This window comes from Vidua macroura, chromosome 1, assembly GCF_024509145.1.
Source record: "Vidua macroura isolate BioBank_ID:100142 chromosome 1, ASM2450914v1, whole genome shotgun sequence".
Classification (NCBI taxonomy): Eukaryota; Metazoa; Chordata; class Aves; order Passeriformes; family Viduidae; genus Vidua; species Vidua macroura.
Window position 1 is genome coordinate 40,454,549 of NC_071571.1, and position 23,233 is coordinate 40,477,781.

Genomic DNA, 23,233 nt, shown 5'->3' on the forward strand with positions numbered 1-23,233 from the left:
TGCCTTGGCTTCTTATTCAAGATGTTGGTCTTTTGAGAACTTCCTTTTTTGAACAGCAGAAAGGGAAAGAATCAGAAACTCCCAAGGTCTGAGTAAGTGGGAGGAAAGAGTGCAAATGCTGTGGATGAATAAGATGTTTCAGGAATGCATAAATACATGGTCTGATACTGCAAGTGCTAGGTTGATGAAGGCTGGCCATTGGGTGCATTCAAGACTGTCCAGAATATTAATTCAGTCATTCACAGTTGTAAATATTTGCAGAATATTTACCTGTTTCTTGCAGAATGTGTGTTTGACTCCTTGAAGAATGACTGTGACCTTTTTACATAGGTTTTGTGCTTTCACTGCTTCTGATGGGGTGTTCAAAAAGCAGGCAGCTTGCTGCTATAAGTGATCATTGTAAATTTTGTGTACTAATTTTTAAACCCAGCACCTTTGGGAGATCATACTTGGCACAATAGATATGCTGGAAAATAATTTATCTGTATAAAATATACCTTTTGTTTATGTGTGTGATAGCAGTAAGTGAGGGGTGTCAGTACTGCGTTTTTGATCTATCTTTAACTCCATCTCTTTTTATAAATTGGGGAATAGATCACAGGCTGGATTTATTCCTTGCTATATTTTTTTTTCCTTGGGATTGTTTTCTGGGACCCAAACCATACAACTGTCAAGCAATGTTCTTATCCTAGCTGAAGTTGTTCACTAATATTTGATGAAGACGTAGCCCTTGGTGTTGCCATGCCTCAAAATTTTATTGCTAGGTTCACAGTATTTGTTTCTTAAACCCTTAGTTCCTTAGGCATGTGATAAGGTAGAGAACTCAGCTTTCAATTCTTATAAAAATGTAGGTTTCTTTCCCTCATGTCTCTAAAGAGAAGCATGAAAATACAGCCTGCGTCTATAACAGGGGCTTGAAATATATAAGCAAAAGAAAAGGATGTCTCATATTTATTTGTAATTATTTAATATCAAAATTAACTTCATAACCTTTTCTTGTGCATTAAAGAGCAATTGTGCTTTGCTCCTTGCAGACAGTGCTATGTTCCTTGACTAGTTTCAGGAAGATGTGGATTTATCCCAGTGAATCACAATTCTCTCTCTCTCTCTCTCGAAGTATGCCCCATACTCAGAATGAGGTCTCAGATTTTCCATGTGTATCTTTATATGGTTTGAGGATTGTATCTTATTTAATTAGTTTATTTGAAGATGCCTGAAGCCAGTAATATACAAAAGTCTTTTCTTGAAGACTCCCAAGCAATTGAAGCTAAATTGCTTCCAAATTCAGCATTACTGGTCAGATTTCAAAATGGGCTTGCTGTGTTTTTTCAGTGTGTCTTATTTTCCTGGGGTAAAAATTTTCAGCAGAAACGTAAAGTATTCAAATTCTTGTGCCTTTCTGTAGATCTGCCCATGGATATTTCAGAAAGGATGGGCTACAATGCATCTCTTTATTGCTTTCCTTCTAGGGTTCTGCCTAGCAGGACCAACTACATGTCCTTTTAAGGACAGAAGACTCTATGGATATAAAGAGTTTATTTCTTTAATGAATCCCATGGCTTGTCTCATCCCTTCCTGGTCCCTGTTAGCTGTTTTTGGGCACAAACCGAACCACAGCAGAGCACAGCAATTGCCAGTGTTGGCTTTTCTTTTGTAGAAGACTCATGGCCAAGCTGTCCAGTGGGAGTAGCTGGCACAAGATTTTGGGTTAACTAAAATTTTGTTTTTCTTAGGCTCAGAAGTGTTCACTGATGAGCAGGGAGCTACAGGATGTGCTAGTTATGCTGCACAACCTACCCCTTGATGTTTTATAAAAGCAAGAGTCAGATCCAAAGTGAAGTTTTCAATAAGCTTTCCCCCTCCAAAGATATTTATCCACCTGACATAGTGAGGCTAATATGTTCAAATATGTCCATCTGTCTTTGGATAATAAAGAGTGAATAATTATTTATACAATAGACAAAGACTCTAAACTAATTATCTTTTTAAACCTGTAAATGTGGTTTTGTATCAGGTGACTCTTCATTTAATGCTGCATTTACTTGCAAGTTTTTAGTGGATTTGAAAACATAAAAAGTATTATTACATGATTCATAAATTGTGTATCTATATTGCATGTGGGGCAGCTTTGCCTAGTTTGAATTTAATTGTTGGCATAACTATCATTCAAGAGAAGATTTTGGTGAATACCTGGGAGTTGTGGTGAGTTACCAGCCAGAGCAGATTTGTCTTCTTGAATCTAATTACTGTGGTGGTTGTAGGCCTTGCACTGAGGAAAGCAAAGCCCTGGCTGAGTGGGAACATGCACTTATATGTCCTTATATGTCCCATGTACATCTGTTTGCTGTGTGGAGGCTGTAGGGAGGACTTTCCACACCAAACAAGCACATTAATTTATGAACCTACAAACATAATTTAACCTTGAGAAATGTCGTTCATCCTGTTTAAGTTCAACATGCCTGAAATTGTACATGTGCATGAGTATTCAAAAGTATCACGAACAAATAGCTTATCGAATCTGCTTTCACACACTCCCCCGAGCCTGACATTATGTTAGAGTTGTAAAAATAAATAGACTAAAAAATCTTTGCTTTTATAAATATACTAGATGGAATTAAAATTCAAAGGAACTCAAACCCAGAGGTGTTCTGGCCCAGTTCTGGGTGAGCAGTGTGAACTTTTGCCCGCATAATTGTAAAAATCCAAATCCAAGCTCTTGTTGTTTCTTCCTGAAAATTTCAGGCAGAAAAATATATGTGCCTCTGTGCCACTTTTTTCAAAGTTCAGCCTTTGGAAAGTGAATACAACTGTGATATTCCAGCCCTGGAAATAAAAGGATTAAACTAAAAATATTGAAGAAAAAGAATATTTTCTGTGATGTAGCTCTCAAATGATGTATTTTACAATGTAAAATACTGAAGAAACAGTTCCTCTCAAATCTATATTGTTTCTAAAGACAACCCGTGTACCTGGATTTTTCTAACTTGTAAATAATGAAATGGGAGCTGTGTGAACTCAAGAAGTCTCACTCACACATTTGACTCAAGTGGCCTCTGTGTGAACCCTATAAAATGCTTTAGCTTTAAATTATCAGTTTGAGTTCACGGTCCCTGATGGTAGCTGCAGTTCTTGCTTTTATCTGTAATTCTTTTTCTTTTCAATTCCTCTTCTTTTTTTGTTTTTTTTGTCTTATTAGAGAAGAACCATCTGATTGAGGCATGTATATATACATATATATATTATAATATATTGCAGTCATTGAATTCTTTTAAGTGTAAATTGTTTTAGTGAAATGTCAGAAAATCTTCACAAACTGAATTCTCAGAGTTGCCTTGAATAATGAGGCTATTGTTAAATGATTGAACACTTCAGAGATTAATATCATGGTATGCTGGCATGCTGGTTCATACCAACTGTAATTTAACAATGAATCTTCCGTAAGTAAGCAAAACTGTGAATGAGAAATCGGATTCAAGACAGCACAGCATGCTATAACATACAAAGCAAATAAATTCTACATTTTGGAATGATATGTTAGGGAGGAGAGGGGATATTTCCACAGTGTCTAAAATAATTGAATTGTTGCATAGAGGAAATTCTTCAAGTTTGAAGAGCTGCTTCTTTTTTTTATTTCAAATGCTTCTTTTTTTTTTTTTTTTTTTTTTTTTTTTTATTTCCAAAGCAATGTCTTTATCCTAGAAAAGATTTGGAGTTTTAATAAATCCACTGCTTTTTGAAAATTAGGGTGTGCCTGGCATTATCCTTTGTGAAAGGCTACAGTAAACCACATGTCATTCTGTGAAGGGTTTCAGATCCCTAAACTGTCTTCCCAATAGTGCCTGCTATCATACAGAAAATTTAGAGGCACTGCTAAATGTCTGTAAACAAAAGTTGCATTTTATTCTTTAAGACATCTGAATTCTTGAAAATGTGGAATAATTAGTAATTGAAGATTTAATGATGGCCCAGAAAAGGAACTGAACTGTACTGCATGAAATCATAGTTATTAATTTGTGCATGAATTTAGTTTTCCATACTTAATTTAGCAACTGTAGAATATTTTGCTAATTAATTATTAACAGTGGTTATTTGTCATGGCAGAGCTGTGAGGGAAAAACATAGTTTTCTGTCAAAGTAAAAACATGTAATAATTTTAATATGATATACAATAATGTAATTAATTTTTAAATAGTCTTAAATAGCTTCAATATTTAAGTACACAGATTTAATATGAATATAATACATAGCACTAATTAAGAATAAACAGCATTTAGAATAGAAACTGCAGCTAATAGCCAAGTGTCTTACTTGCAACAAGCTGAGGAAAAACTGTAAAATGTCAGGCTATTGTGGGGAGTGCCACATTATTAAGTGGCGTTTTATTCTGTCCTGAGTAACAAGGGTGTGATAGCCTCATTGTAAACTCTGTCAATAGGATTTGAGGTTGAACCCACAGAAGGCAATGAAAAAATTATCTTTGGTGTCTGAAAGTGTTAGATTAAACCACTTAATATCATTTACATGCTGAAAAAAGAATATTATTCTGATTTTGGCAAAGAAAGGGACAAGGTTACGGGAAAAGTTACCTGTAAACTACTGAAGTGATATATGTCTTGCAGGTCTGAAAATTCAAGGTCTTACTATTTCAACAAATGTTGTGTCTGTTTAAATTTCATTTACTTTAACTTCTGTTTTACCTGATTTAATTTCTCAAATACTTAAAACAATTTCAATAAGCTTTCAAGCCTGTACAATCTCATATGAAATTGTTTTTCCAGAGTTGAAGGTTCAAATATAGATATATAAATGCAGATTAGTTTGAATATGAAGCATGACCTTCTCTTTCTTGGTAAATATGTGTTGTCTTGTAAATACATTTCTAACTTTAATGTGAGACAAGTCTTTCAATTTAGTGAGGGTGAAGGCGAGACACATTCCTGGGCTTTGATAGCAGTAGATTTTCCTTTGGAAAGGAAAGCTAGAATTTTAACAGCAGAGGAATTTTTTAGTTATAGGTGTTTCTTTACATGCCTGTTTATTTACATGATTATTTTTCTGAGGTTGTTGAAATTTTACATGAAGCAAACTTCACTAAAACTACTAAGTTTTCCCTATTCTTCAATAAAAGAGCACCAAAGGACCTATCAGAGCCTTCCAGGGCTGTATTAGAGCCCTGTGATTTGAGATAAATAGTGCTTGCATCTTCTGAAAAGTAGGATTTCTGGATATGATCTGTAAATGGCATGATCCATAATCTGAAATAGCTTTTTAGGTTCTTTCTTCCTAACGTGAAACCATTCTTCAGTAGAATGGTAAGATCTTGGATTTTATTTGTCTAAAGCAATAATAGTGTTTATAGACATGGTTTATAATATAGTTATTTTATGGATTTTGTATCGTTTTCTCTCTCCTAGTTCCGAAAAATATATTTTCAGTGGATGTGGGATAATGGTGACTAATTGGCCCATCTATGGGTGAAATCATTACACCCTTAGTAGTAAATATCTGTACCAGAAGATTCTATTGAATATGTATATGTTGTTTTTAGTGATTCATCAGCTTGCATTCTCTTGAAAATTCACTCTTCCCACATGCTACAGTGTTCATTACTGTTTGCTTAAAACTAGGCTTCTAATTGTGCTGTTAGGAACAGAAATAGAAGGTCTCAGTTTCAAAAATTGCTGAGCTGCCCTTTCAAAATTTGGTGCTAATGACTTAGGATGCCTTCTGAAAGTCCAGGGCTGGTTTAGATGTACAAACAAAACATTTAAGAGGCCACTCTCCTTTTTTTGTGATGTTTCTGAAACTCTTGGACAAGTTGTTATTCTAAATTGCTTACTAACTTCACACAATATTCTGTGCAGAATTGGGAGAGACCCACTGGGATCATCAAAGTCACCCTCTGGGTGAAGAACCTTTACTTAAACCTCCCCTGACACAACTTCAGGCCATTCCCTTGTGTCCTGTCACTGGTCACCATAGGGAAGAGATCAGTGCCTGCCCCTCTTCTTCCTCATGAGGAAGTTGCAGGCTGCAGTGAGGTCTCCTGTCAGTCTTCTCCAGGCTGAACAGACCAAGTGACCTCAGCCACTCCTCATATGGCTTCCCTTCTAGACCCCTCACCATCTTCACAGCCCTCTGGATACTCTCTGCTAGCTTTATACCTTTCTTAGATTGTGGCACCCAAAACTGCCCCCAGCACTCGAGGTGGGGCTGCCCCAGTGTGGAGCAGAGCAGGACAATCCCCTCCTTTGCCCAGCTGGTGATGCTGCCCCTGCTGCCCCCCAGGACAGGGCTGGCCCTCCTGGCTGCCAGGGCACTGCTGGCTCTCATTCAGCTTTCTCTCAACCAGGACACCCAGGTCCCTTTCTGCAGTGCTGCTCTCCAGCCTCTTGTTCCCCAGTCTGTCCATACATCCAGGGTTACTCTGTCCCAAGCACAGAATCTGTCACTTTCCCTTGTTGAGCTTCATACTGTTGGTGATTGCACAGTCCTATGATTTGTTGAGGTCTCTCTGCCCTTGAGAGACACAACAGCTCCTCCCACTTTTTATTCTCTGCAAACTTAGTGTCCCTTCCAGTCCTGTGTCCAAGCCATTTATGAAGATTTTGAGCACTGGGCTGAGGCTGGAGCCCTGTGGAACCCCACTAGTGACCATGCCCAGCCGCATGTCCCTTCATTCACTGTAACCCTTTGTGCCCAACCCATGAACCAGTTGCTCACCCATTGCAAGATGTGTTTATCCAGCTGTGTGCTGGACATTTTGTCCAGCGGGATACTGTGAGAGGCTGTGTCAAAAGCTTGTATTTTACTGAGTGAATGAATGATTTTTGTAAACATGACAGCCAGAGTAAAGTAATTAGAGAAGACAGAGCTTCCAAATGTTAAGCTCTTACAGAAGCATGGTCTTGTCAGTCCAGTACACCATCAGTTCCCTACAAGTAGCTCCTTCTGTTTGTTCTCCAAGCCATACACTGGTCTGTGTGAGGGGCTCTGAGTGGCATGTATTTTGTTGTTGTATTTTTGTGTGAATATAAGAATTTTGTCTTACATTTTCAGGTTTTTGGTTTTTTTTACAATTAAAATAATATACAGAGAAAGGGCAACAAAGCAAGTCAGTCTTTGTTAAGGGACAGAATAACTTATATTTTAGGGAAAAAAATATAAGCATATAAAATGCCATGCAGTAGATGAAATGCCCAGAAATTATCATACAAATATTAAAAGGTTTTTTTGGAGTGAAGTTCCCCTTTGTGTGTATTTGGATCTTGTAAGTTTATGTCACAGTGTATTACAGGAAAAATATCTCTCCAAGAAATTCAACAGCAGTTCTTTCCCTACTTTAGGTCTTCATAATGTGGGCTTTATTTTCTCCCAAAACCCATGAATTGCCTAATAGAGTCTGCTTTAAACAAAATAAACCTGGTTATGCTATTTAGATATTAATTCAAAAGAATGAAAGAGCCTCAGAGTTGCTTATCTAAATCCAATTACTGCTGGTCAAATTCATCCCAGTACAAAAGTTCCCAAGATAAAAGCATACATTACCTAAATGCCCAGAAACGCAGACAGTTTCCGTGGGGTGGATTGTGCTCAGAGTAATGCTTGCGGCCTTGACTGAATGCTGGGGATATAATTATTAAGCTCTGAACTCAGAAATTACTTGATAACTCCATTGGTTTTTACTAAGCAAGGAAGAGTTCTCTACACCGGTAACTTGAGTTTCAGTTCCAAGCTTCACTTTTATTTGAAGCATACAAGCAGTGGTTGGGATTGGGTAAAAGCTGTACTTTGTACCTGCTTGTGCACCCGCTGCCTTGTGGATGAGGATGGCAGCACACGTGCAGCACAGAGCTGGGTGAGTGGTGAGAGATTTATCCTGTCTGCTCCTACAGACATCTTGTGTTACAGGACTAGCTATGGCCAGCCTCAAGGTTGGCTTAAAAGATGGAATATGCCTATCCCAGAGGTTTTGTTGCCCATAATGACATGGAAAAGTTGAAAAGCCTGTGTAGCCCCCACCAGCCTGGTCTCCTAGGAAATCCATCCTTTGATGCAGCAACTCTTGGTCACAGCTGTCACTCAGCCAGCTTCTTCTCATGGTATGTTGCCTGCCAGCAGTGGGATGGGTGACATCTGTCTCCTCTGCCTTGAGCTAGTCCTTAGCTGAATCTCACTTGTCTCCTAACCCTAGCTGTCCACTTACCTTCCCTGCACCCTAGCTTCCCACAGGCAGGAGGAGAAATGCCTCAAATTCTCTGTGTGTTTTGAGACAGCAAATTCTCCTCTCATTGGGGTTGGCTGTGGTTAAGGTTCATGCATCTTATGAGAGTTATCACCCACAGCTGAATGGTTTCCTTCAGGAACCATCTCCATTTTAACAGCAGTTATCAAATAACTTCCTGGAAATGAGTGTGTTGAGCTTTGTCTGCAGTGTAAGTGCTGATCGACCGCCTGCGTGAAAGCTCTCAAAGTGATCTGCTTTGATATACATACATTAAGGGCTCGTTTTGCATTGCTTGCATCTTTCCTGAGTCTGCTGAGTAGTCTGAAAATGTGGGGTGCAATGGGATGAGGCTCTCAAGAGTGATTTTTGACATAGTTCTATAGCCGGGACTGAACAGAAAGATTGTTTCTCTGTGCAGAGCTCTTCCCTTGGTTCTCCCTTTTGTGTGCCATGGTGTCAGTTAGTGCTGTTGGTAAGTGAAGAGTTTTTAAGTGACCTTTGTAATTTTAATAGTGTATGTCAGATGACTTCAACAGTTTCACTGATATATACAAGATAAAGTAGAATTGGTTATGTTTCTAAGAAGGTATTTTCACCCTCAACGGAATGTTTTCTTGGAATGTAAGCATGGCTGGGCTGGGCCAGATAGGAATTTGTTTCAGCAGCTGGGGAGGTGCCTGATGTTAAAACAGGGACAACGTGTGATGATGCTGCTCTGGTATCCTCTCACAGTTTCTGGTGGTATGTGACTTCCAGGGCACAAATGTGTCTTTGCTTTTAATTTCATGACAGATTTTCCCTCCTAGAAGCTGTCCAATAGCTTTTTGTAGTGATGTCTCTGTTGGGACATCAGTGTGGGCTCTGGCAATGAGTTCCCCAAGTAGCTCTCTATTCTAGAACCTGCAGATTTTAAACTTTGTAATTTTCTGGGCAGTCGGTATATATTATGAGAAACAGTGAAGACAACTAGTCACTATTTCACTGCATGGGTTCTTCATTAATGTGGTGAAGCCCTAATCTGTGCAGTTGTTCTTGACATGGAAGCGCTTTCAAAATCTGATCACCTGGTTTTCCAGGGTAATTATTACATAAAAAAGAATCAAAAGCATAATTGAATAAAAATAATTACAAGGATTTTAAAAAGCACTTGAACAAACTTTTTAGTGGTTACTGTGCATTTAGGTAACACTTCAGGAAGAGTGCCTGGAAACTTTTTGGACAGCAATTTCAACTCTGATGCTCAATAGACACATTTTTGAGGTAGCCATCTCAGATTCATTACATCTGTTTCCATGTGATGCAGTAGGTTATCATTAATAATACAGCCATTGTTTTGAAGGGTTGGTAATACGGCATTGAGGTGAACTCAATTTTACAGTCATCCTTTTATGACCAGAATTTTTGATTCAATATCTTTGAAAGAGTGTATGAACTGTACCCAAGAGAAAATTAAATAGTGCTCACATTTTCTCACAAAAAGGAGACCATACCTGTTATTTCTTTACATTAATGTTATCAGTAGTTTGTAGAACACAGGTGTGCAGGCTGTTGAATTTTGTAGTAATTTGTATTTAAATATAAGAAAACAAGAGGTAAACTCTTGTGATGTACTTTATCCTTATTTTTGTGAACATTCCCATTGAATACATTTTTTTTTTTTTTTTTACTTCTGGGTGAATTAAATTATGATTAAAGGTAAAACAAGCAGAAAGCCAAACAACTTTGGAGATAAGCTATAGCTTAATACCACACTTCACACATGAGAGAAAGAAATATGACTGCTTTTGTAGGAACAAAATACCTTCCTGATTTCATGCAGCACACAAACTAACATTCTTCATCAGAACTGATGTTCTGATTACTGTAGAATAATTACTTGAAATATTTAGTAAAACAGTGTCCAAATTAATTCCAATTACTTTCTTGTGGTAGCACTCAGGGTTTATAGCAGTAGATTAAATCGCCAACATATGGCTAATTGCCTATAATAGTGTTTGTTATTGTGGTGCCTCTTTACCACTCTGATGTCTGTTTTTGCAAACCTGAAGGTGTGCACATAACTTTGAATGTGGGGAGAAGCATTTCCTGACCGGAACAGAATTCTGTGAGTAAAATCTCTCATGTAATGAAGTGTTTGCAGGATGGCAGTATGCAGCAAATAACTCTGTGAAATCTGTAATAAAAGCAGTGGAACCACAAATGCCTGTCTCTGCTGGCAAGAAATGTAAACTTCTAGCTCTCTCGTGACTTGGATGGACCAACATATCAATTCATTAGGAGTGGCTGGACTGAAATGGAGGCGGGGTGTTGGTTTTTATAGGCGGAAGTTTATAGGTAGGAGTTGTGTTTTATTTGAGGTTGTTGTGGGTTAGCCACTGATTTTTGTTGGATTCTTTTCCCATTTATCTGTCAGAGGTGTATTACTATAGAAGATAGGCGTGTTTTTGCATGTTTTTCATGTACTTGATATTAAATCTAAGTAAATCAAATAAATGAAGAGGCACTGCATGGGCCAGATTTCCTGCTGGGTAGGTTGACCCACTGAACAGCCATAAATCACTGAACTGAATTTTTCTTTGCCTTCTGAAGACATGTGCTCTGATATCTTAGAGGCCAAAGTCAACTTCAGGTACTACCATGAAGAATTATAAAATTAAGTGGAACATGAGTGAGTATGAAGGTCGTGAGTCTGGAAACACCTGAGGCTAGAAAAGCATGTGATCTCATGGTTAACATTAAATCTATTATGTCTTTGGTTGGAGTGGAGCCAGCTATGGCAAAATAGATTCTCAACTACTTGCCCATGTACCCATCATAGTGCAGTGAACAACAGATTGCTTCTGCCTTCAGAGACCAAAATCCTTCTGACCTACAGAGTCAGCAAAAAAAAGGAGGTGGAGAGAGGTGAAGGGAAGGAAGTCTTGTTTGACTTTTTTGGTTGCTAAAAGATATCTGAATTAGGGCTTGACTTAGTTTACACAAATTGTTAATACTCTTAGATCAGTTTTTCCTCCTCCTCCTGACTGGTTTCAGACTGAAACAAAATGAAGCTAAACATGCTTTTCCTCCTCAAATGAAAGTCAAATGGAAACAAATGCTTTTGTGTATTCTTAGGCAAAGGAAAAACAGTGAAATGGAAAGTCTCACTTTTCATCTCTCCTTACTCTGCTTTTGTGAGTCATTCAGCGCACTTTATCTTAAGCTGAGTGGCTACATGTCACTTGCAGTATGGAAACTTCAGCTGAGAACTTTGTCGCAAATTTTTGCTGATATCAAACTGTATGTTTGGTTAGGCCATTCCCATTCTGTCCTGTAGGTGCTACTCCCCTTCATGAGGTATTTAAGGTTTTCTTAATTCCAGACTGAAACCCAAGAGTCACTTTTACACTCTGAGTTATGGTACCATCCCCTCTTTGTCTCACTGTTTTTTTTTTTGTTGGGTTTTTTTTGGACTGGTTTTCTCAGTATGTTTACAGACCCATAGGACAAAGAAGACAAAGAAGAGTGTGTTCTTGAATATGTGATACAGTATTCTAGCTGCCCTTAGGCTTCTTGAATTCTTTTCTGTATAGTGGGAGACATGGATTTCCTCCTGAGGCAGAGAAGGGAATAGCAGGTTTTCCACATTCTTGTTTCTGGATTGCAAGTAGAAGCCACTAACTCCAAATTTATCTTGCTGTTAATCAAGATTAACCAAATAAGCATTTGTATACCATACATTTCAATAGCTTATAATTGATGTAGATTGTTTGCCATGGATGTTGCTTTGGCATTAGAAGACATAATTTTCTTAAATCTTTCATAGTATTATGTCCTTTGTGGATGTAGAAACTTGTGTTTCATGGAACAGTCCTCCAAATGAAAGCCCAATATATCAGAGTATCAATAATGCTTTTTAAAAAAATGTGGGAAAGGGCATTTTAAGGGAAGTTCTCTTCAACAAAGAACAAAATGTATCTGTGATTTGAGAAATAGAATTATTTTGCTTATTCTTCTGATGTCTTATGCTAATCCATAAATGCCATCTTCTGTGATCTTTTACCAAGATTTTGTGATACTTACTATTAAGTCTGCATTTTTAGTCTTAATCTCTGTGAGGTAAACACAGATACCTATTTTATGGTCTAGTTGCTTTATATAACAAATTGTAGCTGCCTGAATTCCCTCTTCACTGTACCAAGTCTATCGAATTGCAGTTCAGTGCCATGTTATCTATGGGAGGTGATATAAATTCAAATGAATATTAACATTCATCTTGGCAAGAGCTGGGAGATGCACACAAACCTCAAAGGTTCTGTTTATCCAAACTAGATAGAGTGTATATACATAGACATGGATGCACACATGAGCACAGCTGTGCGTGCCTGCGTATAAAAAGTGACCATAATTCCTGCATTTTCATTAATCCTGAAGGAATGTGGTCTGTCTGTATTTAAACTAAACAAACTTAAAATAACTTAGGCTCTTTACTAGTGTCCTAAAATCCTTCCTGTGATTGGCATTTGTGTTGGCAGTGCATGGACCAGAGATGGACAGGCAAGTGCTCTTGGGGAACTCTAAACATGTTTGAGCTAGTGGCATAAGGGATCTCTCCAGAATATCAGATGAACATTTTTCAGGAGCTCTAGACCTCTTCCTAGGATATGTGTTATATATGCATGCAAAAATCACTATGTACTTTACTAAAACATAGTAACTTGTACCTCTGATTTTTGTTTTCTCCATAGGTATGGGAAAATTGTATCCACAAAGGCAATTCTTGACAAAAACACAAATCAGTGCAAAGGTACGTGCAAAGTGTCCACCCTGTGAGTTCATTACCAGTTTAAATGATTGACTGGTGGCTTGACTGCCAAAGCTCTGGCTCCAACTGTGCAATCAACATAATGCACAGTATATTACAAACATATTTAATAATGCCAAAGCTTTGAGTTGTGCTTCCAGTAACATTGCTCATTAATTTTTTTCATTAACAAACAAAATGAAAATCACAAATCAGAACAAGTATCAAATTGCTTCGGCAGAAGAGTAAATTGCCTTCTAAGCACATAGTGCTGTCTGATTTGAATGATATCATCAGTGATGCAAATTGATTTCCTGTATAAAACTGAGAAACCTTTGGGAAAAGTTTTCCAAGGAAAACCTGGTCTAATTTTTATATTTTTTTCTGAAGTCTTGGCATATGCTAATAGAAGAAGAAATTATTTTTTATGACACAATTAGATCTACAAGTTGCAATACCAAGGTATACAAATAATTCCTCTTCCAGTTTTATGTTCCTAATTTTTCTGCTAATGTATGAAAATATTTTTAAATGAAATATAGCATGTTTTGTGTGTGTGTGTAGCTATACTTGCTGAGGAAAATATTGACTAACGTTTGTAGTACTATCTCAGGACTAGAATTGTTACTCATTTATGAGTCTGCAGTGTCACTCAGTCTTTGGGGGAGAAAATGTGCCTTAAAATGATTCTGTAGCTTTCCACTAGTGGTGTACAGAATACTTTTGGAGTAATAAGATTTGCTAGAGTGGGTTCTCCTGAAAAGAAACACATCCTGGAGAGCATTTCTATATGTGTTAGTAAAAAGAAAAGGCATTGCAGTTTAGGACTGTCTTGTGAGTGACCAGATACAGGGTGAAGAGAAGCAGCAGAGAAGCATTCTGGGGAAATTATGAGATGGGAGAAAAATCCTGCCACCCGTGCCAGAGATGCTTTTGAGATTTGTAGGACTGTGTGACCTTATCTATTGCCTGCCAGAAACAGCATTTATTAGCTACTCAGGAGAAAAGTAAGTTGGAAGACTGTAGTTCTAGACTTAGAAAACTCTACCAACCCAGTTGGTCATGGGTCATTGTCATAAGTTGCACTGCTGTGCATTTGCTTTTGCCTGAACGTGCATTTGGTTTCCTTGAGGCACTCTTCTGGCGGAATTCTGATAATATCACTCAGTATTTCTTTGAATATCACACCAGGAACAAGACCTCATTGTGTTTGGGGTTTAGTGTTGTTTTTTCTTTTTTTTAGGATTACATTATAAAGGAATACCCTTGTGAGCAGAACTTCCTTTGCTCCCATTGCCAGTGGTAAACAAGGAAAGGAGTGTATCTGTTTGTGAAACACAAAATGTGAAGTGAAAAAACTATAAAGAATATTAATGGTAGAATTTTGAGAAAGAAAAATGTCTGGGTTTAGTGTTCTTTATGTTATAGTTAGCTTTAAGATCATTTTAATAGGAGCCATATAACAATGAGTTTGTATTTTCTGTTAGTTTGCTTTCATGCTGTTGTATTACACTGTAGGGCAGAGATATCTATTTCTATTTTCAAAGATGGATCTTTATGACATAAGCAGTGCCATTAAAAGATCATAAACATAATTGGATTTATTAACAGTATGCTTTATGGCATAAAAATAATAGATGTTTTACTGCTTTAAATGCTGGGTGCAATTTTCTTTCTCTTTAGTAAGGCTGCCAAAAAAACCAAAAAACCTTCCCAGGAATCAGAAGTGGAAGGGACCTGAAGAGGTCTGGACCTGCCTTGGGGCAGGATCAGCTCTAACCCACTGTGGAGGGGTATTTCTGTAACCTTTGCTCAAAGGCCTCCAGTGGTGGAGATTCCTCGAGCTTCTCAGGCATTCTGTGATAACACTCCCTGTCCTCACTATAATGAAGCATTTCCTAATGGCTAACCCAAATCTTTCTTGATGTAATTTAAGTCTGTTGCTTCTTTTCTTACCCCCAGTGGACATGTAGAGCAGTTTATTCCTTTCCTTTTTGCATCAAGCATATTTGAAGACTGATCTGCATCTGCCTTATCTTTTCCTTAGACTAAACACTAGTCATTTAACTTTTTCCTTAAAGGCAATTTGTTTTAAATTTCTCAGTATGATGCACTTTGCTGGTTACTCTAAGTTCTCCAAGTTCTTCTTACCTGAAGAACTTGGAGCTGGGCATAGTTTTTTAGATGCCCTAAATTTGATCATTTTAAATAGTATAGAGGGGTTTTATTTGCCTTCTCTGTGATCACATGATTCTCCTCTTTGTTGATGTATACATATTTATAATTTTATATGTATTTAAAATATAGATCCATCTCTGAGGCACAGGGTGTTGCATGAGAAAAATGGTGCTGGTTTTTGCTGAGAGATTCTGTGCAGCCCCTGGTTTTGTCACTCTCTTCCAGTGCTGCTGCCAGCCAGGCGTTCGTTATTGCATGCTCTACTTTGGGTTGTTGATTATTCCCTCCTAGAGCTAGAACTTTTCATTTGTCTGTATTGAATTTTATCCTATTTTTTTCCTGTGGTCTTCTTAATTTACTAAGATTTGAGTATAATCTTAAGCCTCCAGAGTGCTTGCAGCACTTACCTCTTTAGTATCCTCTTCACAGTTAATAAATGGTTTCTCTAATCCACTGGACAAGATAATGTGGAAAAGAGTGAATAATAACAGACCTGGGGAAGACTTTTGAGGAAACCCTCTCAGTACACCAGGTAGTGCAATACTAAGCCATTGAGAACTTATTTTTTAAACTGGATATGCTAATCAATTTGGCACCTACTTCACAGCATTTTCAGCTAGACCTTTTTTTTCCTATCTGCTGAAAGTTGAAGTTGAAACTGTCTCTAAAACAGTGGAGTCTACATCTATTCCCTAGAAAAACCTAACAAAAATCAACAAACAACCACCAACTGCCGCCCGCCGCCCCCCGCCACAACACAATACCCCTTTCCCTCCAAACCCAAAAAACCTCCAAACAAAACCCAGTACTCAAACATCAAAAAAGGAAAAAAAACACACTATTTGTTTGCTCCTTTCCAGTCTTTTGGGTCTCACTCACTTTCTGCCAAGTAAGAGATTATCTTGTTAAATGAGCACATCATCTTGTGATGTGTATCCAATGAAGTAGGGTGGATTAAATTTGATGATAGAAATTGTCACATGATTAGTGATTTCAGAATTTATTTCAGTGTCATTTATGTGTTGACCAAGGTATAGAGTAAAGCTGAAAGTAGAAAGATTTAATTTAGCAAGGAAATTATTTCAAAACCTCCATGTAACAGCCGATCTGTTAAAACAGGTTACTGTTTAGCAAGTGTTAGCTTTCCTTTTGGAGAAATGAGGAAGGCATTCAGTGATGTACTTTAAGTCATTCTCCATTATTCCTCAGGTTTTTAAAAAGATACCCACAGCATTCCTGTCATGATAAGGAACAGTGTTATCTCAGGATTTCTCCCTGGTCTGAATTAAGCAGTCAGATCTAAAGTAATCATATAGGCTGCAAGGGAGTTCACTAGGGACACCTTTTGACATAACCTCTCATTTTCAGATTGCTCTTTGTTGGTGGCGTAACTGCTAAGTGAGGCAGACGAGAAGTAACCATCACCCTGTAATGGAACAATATATAAAACAAAATAAGCACAGTCATGACAACATGGCCAGAAATCTCTGAACAAAGCAAAGAACAAATGCATATGGAGAATAATGAAAAACAGACACATGATTCATTCAGATGTTCAAACAAAACCCCTAATGAACAAGTTGGAGAGTTTTGGCTGCTTTTGCTTTTTCCCTTTCCCTCCCCTCTCTCCCTCTTCCCCTTGCTCATTTCCCCTTCTGGGCCTACTGTATTTGCTAATTTAAAAAGTGGGGGAAATGGAATAAAAGAAACCATTCAAGAGAAGCGTTAATCTGAAACATGTAGACTCTTCTCTTTCCAGCCCTCGCCCCCCACCCTCTTCAGCCTGGCTTGCCTTTGGTAGACCTACGTGCTCAGAGCTGAGGGAATGAGTAATGGTTGTTTCACAGTACAGTTTCCATACCTCATAGCAATGGAATACAGAACAGTTAATCTGCCAAATACACAAGCCCATTTCTTAGAGTATGAATTACTGTCATCTGCGTCTGCCCTTGCAGACACTGTAATTGCATGCATGCAGATTTGCTTCCTGGTTTAATCAGGGGCTTGCATGATTTTGAGTATTTTGCTACTACCTTAGAAGATGAGCACAGGAGAATGACTAAAAGTCTGAAATTCCACATGTGGGATTTTTTTTTTAATAAATAAAACCTATTAAATTTGTAATTTGTAGGAGACAAACACTTCAGTGGTATATTCTGCATTTTATGTATCTTTTTACAAACCAGGGGTGACTTGAATAACAGTGTTTGTCTCCGGAGGGAAATGTGCCTAACATGATGAGAGGAACTACAGCGACTCTGCTTATAATTTTAGTATTTCATTATGACATTTTTCTGTTTGAGAAATGTTAGCAATGATCCATTTCTTTTTAAAATATTAAAACTGTGGATGCAGATATGCACTCATTAGGATTGGGGTAGGTTTATGGTAAAAAAAAAAAAAAGCCATGAGGTCATGTGTGTTAACCCACCATATATCACATATAATTTTATTTCTCCAGTTGCCTTGCTGTTTTTAGACCAGGACGTAAAATTTGCCATGACCTATTTTATAAATTGAGAGTTTATTTGTGTAACAAAAATGGAATAACTCAAGGCTTGCTATAAGTGCTGGAGATAATTGGAATGGCATGATAAAGTGATGTTTCATATCTCCCAAAAGGAGTCTGTCCTGCCTTGTGTCAGTGTTGCTAGTCATATGCTTAAGCTCACCAGCATCCCTAAATACTCTAATGCGTTGGAGCTTAATGAGCTGGAGGCTTCTGCTCTGGTGTTCTGATAAACAAAGCTTATATTCATACTAGATAGACCTTGGTATGTGTGTTAGATAAAATATTTTCAAAGCTTCAAATTTTACAAAGTATTCTCTGGAAATATTCTATAGGGAGTGAAGGTTATTTGTGATTATATGAAATTATGCATTTTTACTTTGTATTTTTAAATTCATATTCTTAAGATGGGACAATAAGGTTGTGACTAGGAATGAGAAGCAAGTCTATATAAAATAATAAGCTGGTGGGAAAGAGCTAAGCCACATAGAAAGCTATTTAGTTAATAAATTTTATTTATTGGGAATAAGCTCGAATTACAATAACTGTGCTGTGTAATTTATGATTCTCAGAATTGCCATTTTGAAAGGGAAAAAAATCCAGACAAGTAGGTCTGTGCCTGATCACAGACTGTAAACTGTTCACACTAGGAGGGCATGCACAGTGTGCTTCAAGGGGAAATGGATCTTGTAGAAAGTAAATAATTTGTAAAACAGACTTATTTAATTTTGAAACTCTAGACTTGTGTAGCTAATAAATCAGTCCTGTTTTCGATGCCAGAGTAGCAATAGATGTGCTGGTTTTTGTGCATTAATTTTGTTTGTTCACATTTCTTTCTTTTAATTTTTTCTTCCCTTTTTGATCCACTCCAAAGCATTACGTAATCAGTGGTATAATAATTCTCAAGTTATGAGAAGTGTAGCAATATGGAATATTTTAATTCAGCAGGTTTTCTGACAGTGAGGCGTTTGTGAAAGCTGGACGTGTGCTGAGTGTCCGAGTGTGGGGCAGGCGTTCAGCAAGTTTTGTCTGTGGCTCTGCTGGTCCATCTCACCACTGACCTGCAGCAGCCTCAGCTAATCTGGTCCTTCTGTTCCTGGGTTTCCTGAACAGAGTGCACAAACTATGCTGAGTTGTATCACTTTTGGTTAGCAAGCCAGCTGATAAAACCAAATCTCCAGAGACAGAAGGACAAAGTCTTCAACAGTTGAAAGGGAAAAAAGCAAACTTGCAATGCTGTGTGTTTTGAAAAAATACACAAAACAACATGAGGCTAGTTGTTTAAAATTTGTAAATATTTGGAGGTATTTTTGTCTGTTTTCTAGGAGTTTTTTTTTTAAACTTCAGGGTTTTTTTTTTTTACTTTGACTCCTGTGGTTTTTATAAGTAAAGGTTGAGATAATTTTTTTCAGTTTCAATTAAAAAGTGATATTACTATGGAACCACATTGGACCAAGAGTCAAGTCTTAAGAAAAAATACCTAAAGGAGGCATCTAAACACCATGATGGCAGACATATATCAAAATGAAGTGAAAGGAATTGCCAGTAAAAAAACCCATGAGGTTGTTCCCTCACAAATGAAGTCTAAATTCACACCCGAGCTTAGCAAATAAAAGCTCTTTTGATTGCTGGGCTCATGAGCTATGATACATTGTAAATCTGACCACTTTAAGAAGTTACCAGGAACTATACTGGGGGAGTGGGAAAGCTGCGTATATATATATATCTATATATATTTATGTATAAATATATATAATATATATTATATAATATATATTATATAAAAATATATATTTATATATATTTTATATATATAAATAAAATAACTACATAATTGTCTCCTTGAATTTACAGATGATGTATTCATGGGTGTTTAGATGTCATAACAAAGCTATTTTCCTGGCACCTGTTGGGTTGGCCAGCAGGCATTATTATGTCTTGGCAAATGTGCAAGTGTTTTGCAAACTCTCATTTTATCTTGGAGGCAAAGATTCTCCTGTCTGTGTATTTTTGAATACTTTTTCACATCTGCTGAAGTGAAATAGGAAAGGATTCAATGAGTTGTGCCCAACAAGTCATCATAGCTGGAGCACACCAGCACTGAGCAGTGCATCACCATGGTAAGGACTGAGACATACCCACCCCAATGCCTGCAAAATGCACCTCAGCAAACATTCTTGACTGCCTCTCAATGGTGCTCTGTCTCAAAAAAGACCTCTAAAAGTTGTTTAGTGAGTTTAAAGCCAGGTCCTCTACAGAGAAAACTCCTTCCTAATTAGTTCCCCAGACATTTTCTTAAATGGCTTCTTTGCAATTAAGGAAAAAAATTTCCTGGGTCATTATCTTTTCATAAATGAACTCATGGCCTAGCAAATATTTTATGTAGGGAGACCCAAGATGCTCAAGTATTCTGTGACATATCTAATCTGTGATTATTCTTAATTTACTGCTTCCAAAATCTGCAGACCCATATCGCTGACAGATAATTGGTTTAACTTTGTTTCCTTCCAGGGAAATAAAAAAAGTAAAATATCCATTTGTACACAGTGATTAATGTTTTGATTCATTGGTCTGTATAAAACTTTGCCAATAGCTTGGCATGCACTTGAAGTGCATTTTGGGACTGGGTAATGCTAGTAGGCTCTTAGTGGTCTCAACAGACTTGGAAATATCTATTTCATAGCACAGAAATGAACAGATGAGATTTTTTTTTTTTAATCTGAACAGCAGCTCATAATCAGCTTTGTTGAAAGCTTCCTTCCAATGTCTTGACTTTTTCAAATGTCTTAAAGAATCACTCTGCTTAAACTTCTTTTTTTTCATGCAATGATACAGCATCCTATACAGCAATAAATCTGTTCAGCCTCTAGTTGCTTGAAGGCAAGTCATCTCTTTTAAAAGTGATGGTACTCTGTTCAGAAGTTACTTCCTGAAAAGTCTCAAAACCTTCAGCACAGCAGCCAACCTGCAGAAGCCCAGGGCAGAGGCAGGAGGAGGACAGTGCCCAGCTCCTTAGTTTTTCTAGGGCCTACTCCATTAGGCTCTTTCAGAATATACAACATATGCAAAACATATGCTGCCTTGATATAGTGACAATTTGATAATGAATCCAGTTGACAGGCTCTTATTGTGCGTGGGTACTCAACAGGAACTATTCTGAATCAGATCTGTGAATTACAACACAACTTCATTTCTGTGGTTTTCCAGCAGAGAGGTCACTGCTCGCTTTTCCCCTATTACTGCACACCCCCTGCTTTTGTTTTGAAGAGCAGTGTTCGCTTACCCAAGTGAATTAAGTAGATGTTCTCTTTCTTGGTAGAGGGTATGAAACTGTGAAACACTAAGAGACTGGTCCATCATTTTTATTACATCTGTCTTTCTGGGTGTCTGAGGGCTGCCTGTCTGGAGATGGTGCAGCATTGCTTGAGCAGGAGTAGATGTACAACGCAGGAGAAAAATCATAACTGCTGTCAATAAAGATGTAGTTCCCTCAATGCTGATCAAAAAAACCACCCACACCACTTCTGGGAAGGGAACTGCTGGGCATTAATAATATTACTCCATCTATTTAGGCTATGGTAGCCATATACAGGTATGTGAGCACTAAAGCTCTAGGTGCTAATCAACAGTACAGAAAACAATTGTACTGTACAAAAAAAATATCTAAAAGGCAACTTTGCCCTATGGGCTTTGCAGCCCAGGTCTTTGAAAAAGAGTGCAGGCTCCACAATCAGTTTAGGTACCGTAAGTAATATTAGGATTTTGAATGGAGTTAAATGACATTTCTTTAAATTACTGAATTCTCCACCAAGAAAAAAAAAACTCCTAAACAAAAAACCCTAACTAAACCAGTCTTTCAGCTCTCCTGAGAATAATCGTATATTTGGATAACATTTAGTGAGTTTTTTCAACCCAGAATGTTTTGAGAAGAGCTAAATTTATAGATGAGAAAAGGAGGTGCTAGAAATGACTCTCCTACTTTATGGAGTAGTTTTTGTCTGAGTGGGTCTTCCCCAGGACCAATAATTGGCTGATGTTTTCTTCCATTAGATGGCAGTGGTGTGATACGTGGTTTCTCTGGACCCCAAAGTACAAGTTTTAATAAAAAATTACAAATGGTTAAATTTTTCTTAGTTTGGTTTCCAATTTCAAAGTCTCCAAGCTGTCAATTTTTTATTCACAAAGAAGTTTACAACTTATTGTCCAGTTTAAAGCAAAGGAGGGCTGGGACTTTCAACTAGAACCAAGTTAAATATTTTCAGAAAATTGGCAGTTATATAGAATTGACACTCAGTTTTCCTGCTACAAGAAATCCAGGATGGATTTAGTTTTGGTCCACCTGAAGTAACTACAGTAATTCACTAGTTGCTCCTCTATGGTGGAACCAGAGCTTGTGCTGGTTTTGGCCAGCAAGGTGTTTGGGAGGGAGGTATAGCTATGAGAGTAGAGGGTGGAAACAGTAGGGAATGCTTGGAGAGAGGGATGGGAGACATTGCAGCAAGTTGTAGCATCACACTTGGGATAGGAAATGGGCAGAGGCAAGAAAGAAGGGGCTCAAATGTATTAAACAGGCTTGCTTTATTTCATTGCATATAGAATGTTCTGTTTTATTCTAAACAAAGGAGAAAAAGGGTTGGGTATTTTTACATGATCTTTATAAAGATCTTTCAGGCACATTGCTGCTTGCGATATTAGTTGTGCTGTTGTTTTTTATTGACTTATTAAATATGGAGCAGTAAACACTATTTATTTTTAAATTAATTGAAATGGAGTTGTTGCCCTTCATGGCTTTTTATTAATTGAATATTTTTGCTAAGCTGTCTGCTTTCAGAGCAAAGGTTGCAGTCAGGAGATTGGGGGTCAATGGGACCTCCATTTAAATGCATGTTATCTCTATGTTAATTGCCTGCATATTTAACCAACCAAGCATGTCATTCGGCAGAACGTAAAGGTTTTTGTGGTCAGCCTTTAATCACAAAACAGCAAGAAAAAGTCTCAGTGACCTGGTTTGCCTGAGGTATCTTGGTTGCTCTTGTCAGTCACTTCAGCTCACAGTAAATTGCAGGGTAAATTCCACATTATTGATGGAAGGTATCTTTAGAAAAAGCCCCAAAACTAAGGGGAAAAATCCCCAAACATCTATGCTCAATATTTTAGTGTTTAATTTTTTGTTCATTTCTTGCACATTGTTTTAGTAATTTCCTTTTTAAATAGAAACAGGTTTTATTGCTATTATAGACAGTTATTAGAGAAGAAAGTCATGGAACAGACATTAAATATGCTTCAAGTTTTGGAGACATATACATATTTATCAAGTTGGGTGAATTTGAGTTCTTACATCAGAAAGAATTGCATAGCTCTTCCTGCCATACTCTATTTTCTTGGATTTTTACTGCAGAAGTGGTAAAATTGTTACACTTAAAAGAGGGGGTTGTATGCTGTGCAACAAATCCTTCTGCGGCTGCTGGGATTAACAAATTTCTGCTGTGTTTTCACCAGTATCTACTAATGAGATTGAGGTTTTGGAATTTAAAAG

General features: G+C 37.5%; 1 protein-coding gene across 2 annotated transcripts in view; it reads left to right on the top strand.

Moving 5' to 3' along the window:
• RBMS3 (RNA binding motif single stranded interacting protein 3) overlaps positions 1–23,233 on the top strand; it is a 699,061-nt gene that overhangs the window by 371,005 nt on the left and 304,823 nt on the right. For both annotated transcript variants that reach the window (XM_053978348.1, XM_053978357.1), the window contains one exon: positions 12,955–13,013. In XM_053978348.1, the coding sequence (XP_053834323.1) occupies positions 12,955–13,013 (59 nt within the window). The remainder of the gene's footprint in view (positions 1–12,954; positions 13,014–23,233) is intronic.